The following is an 8,599-nucleotide window of genomic DNA, read 5'->3' on the forward strand; positions in this document are numbered from 1 at the left end:
TGCGGGCAGCTTGAATTTTCGCACGCAAGAGCCTAATTGGCTAACTTCAGTGCTAATTAGCGTGGAAACGGTGCAACGTATCGAAATTTCACTGAACAATTATTTCTCAGTACAACCTACTCTGTAATACCCTTACATGGTTTTCTTAGTGTTTGAGACCACCCTGTATGTGCAACATCCGAGTTAGAAAACTGCTGCGGAAGCAATGGGAACATCACAGTAAACATAAACATAGCCAAAGCCTTGCACACAAACAAAAATTACACGAAGCGAAATGTAGTGTGAGGAGGGCTATGCGAGAGGCGTTCAGCGAATTCGACAGTAAAGTTCTATGTACTGACTTGGCAGAAAATCCTAAGAAATTTTGGTCTTATGTCAAAGTGGTAGGTGGATCAAAACAAAATGTCCAGACACTCTGTGACCAAAATGGTACTGAAACAGAGGATGATAGACTAAGGGCCGAAATACTAAATGTGTTTTTCCTAAACTGTTTGACAGAGGAAGACCGCACTGTAGTTCCTTCTCTAGATTGTCGCACACATGACAAAATGGTAGATGTCGGAATACATGACAGGGGGATAGAAAAACAATTAAAATCGCTCAAAAGAGGAAAGGCCGCTGGACCTGATGGGATACCAGTCCGATTTTACACAGACTACGCGAAGGAACTTGCCCCCCTTCTTGCAGCGGTGTACCGTAGTTCTCTAGAAGAGCATAGCGTTCCAAAAGATTGTAAAAGAACATAGGCATCCCTGTTTTCAAGAAGGGACATCGAACAGAGGTGCAGAAATATAGACGTATATCTCTAACGTCGATCAGTTGTAGAATTTTGGAACACGTATTATGTTCGAGTATAATGACTTTTCTGGAGACTAGAAATCTACTCTGTAGGAATCGGCATGGGTTTCGAAAAAGACGATCGTGTGAAACCCAGCTCGCGCTATTCGTCCACGAGACTCAGGGCCATAGACACGGGTTCTCAGGTAGATGCCGTGTTTCTTGACTTCCGCAAGGCGTTCGATACAGTTCCCCACAGTCGTTTAATGAACAAAGTAAGAGCATATGGACTATCAGACGAACTGTGTGATTGGATTGAAGAGTTCCTAGATAACAGAAGGCAGCATGTCATTCTCAATGGAGAGAAGTCTTCCGAAGTAAGAGTGATTTCAGGTGTGCCGCAGGGGAGTGTCGTAGCACCGTTGCTATTCAGAATATATATAAATGACCTTGTGGATAACATCGGAAGTTCATTGAGGCTTTTTGCGGATGATGCTGTAGTATATCAAGAGGTTGTAACAATGGAAAATTGTACTGAAATGCAGAAGAATCTGTATAGAAAGAAAAATCCTTTATTATTTAACTACAATATAGTAGGTCAGCAACTGGCAACAGTTAATTCCATAAATTATCTGGGAGTAGGCATTAGGAGTGATTTAAAATGGAATGACCATATGAACGTCGGTAAAGCACATACCAGACTGAGATTCATTGGAAGAATCCTAAGGAAATGCAGTCCGAAAACAAAGGAAGTAGGTTACAGTACACTTGTTCGCCCACTCCTTGAAGATTTCTCACCGGTATGGGATCCGTACCAGATAGGGTTGATAGAAGAGATAGAGAAGATCCAACGGAGAGCAGCGCGCTTCGTTACAAGATCATTTAGTAATCGCGAAAGCGTCGCGGGGATGATAGATAAACTCCAGTGCAAGACTCTGCAAGAGAGAGGCTCAGTAGCTCGGTACGAGCTTTTGTTGAAGTTTCGAGAACATACCGTGGAGTTAAGCAATATATTGCTGTCTCCTACGTATATGTCGTGAAGAGACCATGAGGATAAAATCAGAGAGATTAGAGCCCACACAGAGGCATACCGACAATATTTCTTTCCAAAAACAATACGAGACTGGAATAGAAGGGAGAACCGATAGAGGTACTCAAGGTACCCTCCACTACACACCGTCATGTGGCTCGCAGAGTACGGATGTAGATGTAGATATGTACGAGGATGGCAGAGTCAGAACTGTGAGATATCTGAACTTCAGGTCAGTCTGACAGCCCTTTTTTTGGCTAACAACTTTCTTGACGAGTGCGCTGAGTTACTCCAAAATATAATACCACATGAGATAATAGAGTGAAAGTAAGCAAAGTTAAAAAGTATGAGTGTGAAAAACATTGGTGATCATTATTATTATGAAGATAGCAGCATTCAGTTTCTGCACAAAAACATGAACATCACACTGCCAAGAAAGCCCCCCCCCCCTTCTACCGTTCAGTCCGATTGTTGACTTACGTACTCGTAATCCCGTAATCCATGTGTCTAGCAACAAATCAAGGATCTCACTTATCTTAAAGGCCTCACACACGAGCGACGAATCGGAGCCGTCCGTCCCACATACTCGTAATATCGCTGCAATCGGTCGCTCGCTTCGCACTGATTGCTTTTCACATTTTCTGTAATGAGCCAATGTTTGAAAGCAACGGAAAATTCATAGATTAGATTAGATTAGTACTTGTTCCATATATCATGAATACGACACTTCGTAATGATGTGGAACGTGTCAGGTTAATAAAAGGTGCCTATACAAGATATTACAGTAGACAAAATATTACATGACACTCAATTTTTTTTGTGGAGGTTGGGAAATTACACACTTACTATATCCAAAAATTCGTCTAATGAGTAGAAGGAGTTGCCATTAAGAAATTCCTTTAATTTCCTTTCAAATGCTATATGGCTATCTGTCAGACTTTTGATGCTATTAGGTAAGTGACCACAGACTTTTGTGGTTGCATAATTTACCCCCTTCTGAGCCAAAGTTAGATTTAACCTTGAGTAGTGAATATCATCCTTTCTCCTAGTGTTGTAGCCATGTACACTGCTATTACTTTTGAATTCGTTCGGATTGTTAATAACAAATTTCATAAGTGAATATATATATATTGTGAGGCTACAGTGAAGATTTCTATCTCATTAAATAAGTGTCTGCAGGATGATCTTGGATGAGCTCCAGCAATTATTCTGATTACACGCTTTTCTGCAATGAACACTCTTTTACACAATGATGAGTTACCCCAGAATATGATGCCGTACGAAAGCAGAGAATGAAAATAGGCGTGGTAAGCTAATTTACTCAGATGTATATCGCCAAAATTTGCAGTGACCCTAATAGCATGAGTAGCTGAACTCAAACGTTTCAGCAGAAACATTACTCGTTTCTGAAAATAGTTTTATTTAAAAACCAAAAATTTTAGCACCGCTCCTATGAAAAACCAGTATACCGACTTTTCACCCTGTTATTAGTAAAAAAAGAAAAACTTTTGGAAGCGAGACATAACAAATATCGAAAAACACCGTTAATTATGAGCTAAAATATAAGCATCGGTTTAAACCGACCGGTTTTTTGCCTAGTTCGGTGAATCGACAAAACGTACAAGAGAACAATTACATCCCCTGCCAACAATTAGTTAGGCAATGAAAAAGTGAAATTTTTAAACCTTAATTTAGATGGTCTAGTTAGTCGCAGATATCTACATCTACATGACTACTCTACAATTCACATTTAAGTGCTTGGCAGACGGTTCATCGAACCACAATCATACCACCACTCTACCATTCCACTCCCGAACAGCGCGCGGGAAAAACACCTAAACCTTTCTGTTTGAACTCTGATTTCTCTTATTTTATTTTGATGATCATTCCTACCTCTGTTGGTTGGGCTCAACAAAATATTTTCGCATTCGGAAGAGAAAGTTGGTGACCGAAATTTCGTAAATAGATCTCGCCGCGACGAAAAACGTCTTTGCTTTAATGACTTCCATCCCAATTCTCGTATCATATCTGCCACACTCTCTCCCCTATTACGTGGTAATACAAAACGAGCTGTCCGTGAAATATTTCAGTTTTCCCATAAATCACTAATGAAGCTCTTTTAATTACTCTGATAACTTTCAAGGAATTAAACTTTTTTTTTTTTTTTTTTTTTTTTTTTTTTTTTTTTTTTTTTTTTTTTTTTTTTTTCAAACCTAAACCTCACGCTGGTCAGTTCGATATTCCATTTGTTCACTTCCCACTCTTCGTTTGGCTACGAAAATTTGTAGCAAACACATTGTGTAATTTATAGACAAGCTTGTTTTCGCCCCGCTCAAACATTTGACCAAAACGTACACCCCAGAGGCCTTTGCCTAGACTGGAGCGGCTACTCACTAGCGAGGTCCTCATGTCGGCGCTGACGATGGTCCCGGGTTCGACGTCCGGAGCGCCTCAGCTGCACTGGCCTAGTGGGTGGGGCCGGCGGCTGCCGCGCGGCTTATATAGGCTCGGTGTGCTTTCCCTCGGAACGCCACCTCTCACTCGCTCACACACACTCAGCGCAGTTTCATAAGAGGCCGCTAACCGGGCCGGCTGCCGCCTTACGATGTTGCGGGAGGATCTGGCTTGGATATCGCTCGTAGCCCCAGGGCAATGGCCGCCAAAGCGGAAAATTACTTGCCTAGTTCGGCGACTGGACAAAACGTACAAGACGGCAATTATATCGCCTGTCACACGGCAGTTCCAATTTCCAGCATGGCTGTGTTATAATCACAGTCATATTGCACACCAAGAGCAGTTAAGTTGGTCCACGAGTTCTTAGCGTTTCTGTTTTGCATGTTGGTATTCAGTTTGCTATGGGTTTATTTACCGATTGTCATTTTTTGTTTGTACTTCACTGTTGCTACACTACTGGCCATTAAAATTGCTGCACAACGAAGTTGGCGTGCTACAGACGCGAAATTTAACCGATAGGAAGAAGATGCTGTGATATGCAAATGATTAGCTTTTCAGAGCGTTCACACAAGGTTGGCGCCGGTGGCAACACCTACAACGTGCTGACATGAGGAAAGTTTCCAACCGATTTCTCATACACAAACAGCGGTTGACCGGCGTTGCCTGGTGAAACGTTGTTGTGATGCCTCGTGTAAGGAAGAGAAATGCGTACCATCACGTTTCCGACTTTGATAAAGGTCGGATTGAAGCCTATTGCGATTGCGGTTTATTGTATCGCGACACTGCTGCTCGCGCTGGTCGAGATCCAATGACTGTTAGCAGAATATGGAATCGGTGGGTTCAGGAGGGTAATACGGAATGCCGTGCTGGATTCCAACGGCTTCGTATCACTAGCAGTCGAGATGACAGGCATCTTATCTGTATGGCAGTAACGGATCGTGCAGCCACGTCTCGATCTCTGAGTCAACAGATTGGGACGTTTGCAAGACAACAACCATCTGCACAAACAGTTCGACGACGTTCGCAGCAGCGTGGACTATCAGCTCGGAGACCATTGCTGCAGTTACCCTTGACGCCGCATCACAGACAGGAGCGACTGCGATGGTGTACTCAACGACGAACCTGGGTGCACGAATGGCAAAACGTCATTTTTTCGGATGAATCCAAGTTCTGTTCACAGCATCATTATGGTCACATCCGTGTTTGACGACATTGCGGTGAACGCACATTGGAAGCGTGTATTCGTCATCGCCATACTGGCATATCACTCGGCGTGATGGTATGGGGTGCCCTTGGTTACACGTATCGGTCACCTCCTGTTCGCATTGACGGCACTTTGAACAGTGGACGCTACATTTCAGATATGTTACGACCCGTGGCTCTACCCTTCATTCGATCCCTGTGAAACCCTACATTTCAGCAGGATAATGCACGACCGCATGTTGCAGGTCCTGTATGGGCCTTTCTGGGTACAGAAAATGTTTGACTGCTGCCCTGGCCAGCACATTCTCCTGTCACCAATTGAAACCGTCTGGTCAATGGTGGCATCGTGTTGAAGTTGCATGGGCAGCTGTACCTGTACACGCCATCCAAGCTCTGACTCAATGCCCAGGCGTATCAAGGCCGATATTACGGCCGGAGGTGGTTGTTCTGGGTACTGATTTCTCATCATCTATGCACCCAAATTGCCTGAAAATGTAAATACATGTCAGTTCTAGTATAATATATTTTTCATATGAATACCCGTTTATCATCTGCATTTCTTCTTGGTGTAGCAATTTTAATGGCCAGTAGTGTTTTTGACAAATTGCATTTTGCCATTTGAAGGCAGCGCCTGGCGTTGTGGGTGATAGAAATAGTGATTGGAGCTGTGGATGATAGAAAATGGAGTGCCAAGTGGATTAACAGGAACAACTCCGATATATTATTATGATTGAGTTCAGTAGAGGCTTGATAGCAGTGGAGGCAGCCAGAAACATTCGAGCTGTGTGTGGGTACAATGCCTCGTTTTAAGGGGGACCGTTTTGACATTAGAGATCTTCAGGGTTTGATCGTTTAAACGTCATTGTATTCGAGAACTGAGGAATGTTATGAACTGCTATTATTCCACCATCGTGCGACGTTTGCGCGCTATGGGGAAGCTTCAAAAATCGGATGTATGGGTACTGCATGCTCTAAGCCAAAATCACTAAGAAGAGCAGGAGGTTATATGTGCATCTCTGCTTGCTCGTCATCAGTTGGCTCGTGAACAACACCGATCATCCTATACCATACCGTTACTGGTGACATAAAATGATATCTTTGTGGTATTCTAAGGAAAAAAAGGAATGGTTGAGCCCAAACATAGCAACAAAGTCCCATACAAAGGCCACCTCGTGTCCATAAAAGATGGTATAATGCTTCTGGTGGATCAGCGATGGTGTGGTGTACTGCGAATTGCTTCCTCGAGGTGTAACCATGACTGCTGACATTTATTGTTAACAACTGAGACGTCTTGCAGACTCAGTCCCAGAACAACGATCAGGAAGACTGCGTGAACTGGTGCTACTCCACGATAATGCACGCCCGCATTCTGACGGGCTGAGAAAAAAACAGTATAAAGAGTGGGGTTGGGAATTTATTCCACACCCACCTCATTCACCTGATCTTCGCCCTAGATTTTCACCTTTTCCCCTCTCTACCGGACAGCCTTCAAGGAATTTCATTTCCGGATGAAAATTCATTCCGAACATGGCTCGACGAGTTCTTCGCCTCAAAACCACGAGATTTCTACAGTCGCGGAACCGACAAGTCAGCGCTGGCAGGCTGTTGTAAATAGTGAAGGAGAATATACAGTGTTATTGATGACTGAAGTCTCTGTTATGTGTATCTGTTAACTAATGGAAAACCGCTGCGAACTTATGCACCAATCCAGTTATTTTCTGCGACGCATCAGTGCTTACTGCTGTGTTTCATACGTTAGCCTATCCTCGTAATTGACAAAGTCGCCCTAATGAGCGTATCCAATGTTCATCTGCCATTTTCAAATACATTTCTAATGGCTCTGAGCACTATAGGACTTAACATCTGAGGTCATCAGTCCCCTAACGACATCACACACATCCATGCCCAAGGCAGGATTCGTACCTGCGACCGTAGCAGCAGCGCTGTTCCGGACTGAAGCGCCTAGAACCGCTCGGCCACAAAGCAGGCGGGAGGGGGGTGGGAATTCGATTCCCGGTTGGGTTGGAGATTTTCTCCACTCAGGGACTGGGTGTTCGTGTCGTAGATTAGATTAGATTAGATTAGTTTTTCGTTGCATAGATCCGTGCTGAGGAGATCCTCTTGGATGTGGAACATGTCAATTTTTTTAAAGTTGAAATAACAGTACTAATGGTATGAGTACATACAATACTTCATTTGTTTCTATTAAAAAATTCGTCAATGGAGTAGAAGGAGTTGGCCACTAGTAAGTCTTTCAGGCTCCTTTTAAACTGATCTTTATTTGTAACTAAATTTTTTATGTTTGCTGGCAAATTATTGAAGTGGATCCCTTTTTGAACTAAAGTAAGTGCTTTTAAGTCCTTGTGCAGATCATTTGTGTTCCTGATATTGTACGTATGAACTGAGCTGTTTGTTGGAAAAAGAGATATATTATTTAGGGCAAATTTCATTAAGGAGTAAATATACTGAGATACAGTAGTTAGTATACCCAGTTCTTTGAAGAGGTTTCTACAGGACGTCCGTGAATTTACTCCACAAATAATACGTATTACACGCTTTTGGACTCTGAAAACTTTTGTTTGACTTGAAGAGTTACCCCAAAATATTATTCCATATGACATTATGGATCGCAAGTAGGCAAAGTATGCAGACTTTTTCATTGTTATGTCGCCTATGTCTGCTAACACTCGCATTGCAAATACAGATTTGTTAAGGCGTTTCTGCAGTTCTGTCGTGTGCCCCTTTCAACTGAATTTATTATCGAGTTGCAATCCCAGGAATTTAAGAGTGTCAATCTCTTCTATCTGCTTTTCTTCATACTTTATGCATATGCTGGGTGGAAACATCTTACAGGTTCTGAATTGCATATAGTGAGACTTTTCGAAGTTTAATGTCACTGAGTTGGCTTTAAACCATTTACCCATGAAAATATCATTAGCAGAACTTTCTAGAGCTACACTCGACATACTATTTATTGCAGTACTTGTGTCATCTGCAAACAAAACGAATTGCTACTGGCAGTGTAACTGATGAGATATCATTAATGTACACAAGAAAAAGCAATGGCCCTAAGATGGATCCTTGTGGGACACCACATGTAAGTTCTTCCCATTCTGATGATGACTGATGACTTAA

The 8,599-nt window shown here is 42.6% G+C and overlaps 1 protein-coding gene across 1 annotated transcript in view; it reads right to left on the reverse strand.

Moving 5' to 3' along the window:
• Positions 1–4,271, reverse strand: part of LOC126106771 (probable H/ACA ribonucleoprotein complex subunit 1) — a 122,276-nt gene extending 118,005 nt beyond the window's left edge. The window contains exon 1 of the mRNA XM_049913149.1: positions 4,202–4,271. Coding sequence (XP_049769106.1) covers positions 4,202–4,216 — 15 coding nt within the window. The 5' untranslated portion in view covers positions 4,217–4,271. The remainder of the gene's footprint in view (positions 1–4,201) is intronic.
• Positions 4,272–8,599: the final 4,328 nt, after the last annotated feature.

The sequence above is a fragment of the Schistocerca cancellata genome, chromosome 10, assembly GCF_023864275.1.
Source record: "Schistocerca cancellata isolate TAMUIC-IGC-003103 chromosome 10, iqSchCanc2.1, whole genome shotgun sequence".
Classification (NCBI taxonomy): Eukaryota; Metazoa; Arthropoda; class Insecta; order Orthoptera; family Acrididae; genus Schistocerca; species Schistocerca cancellata.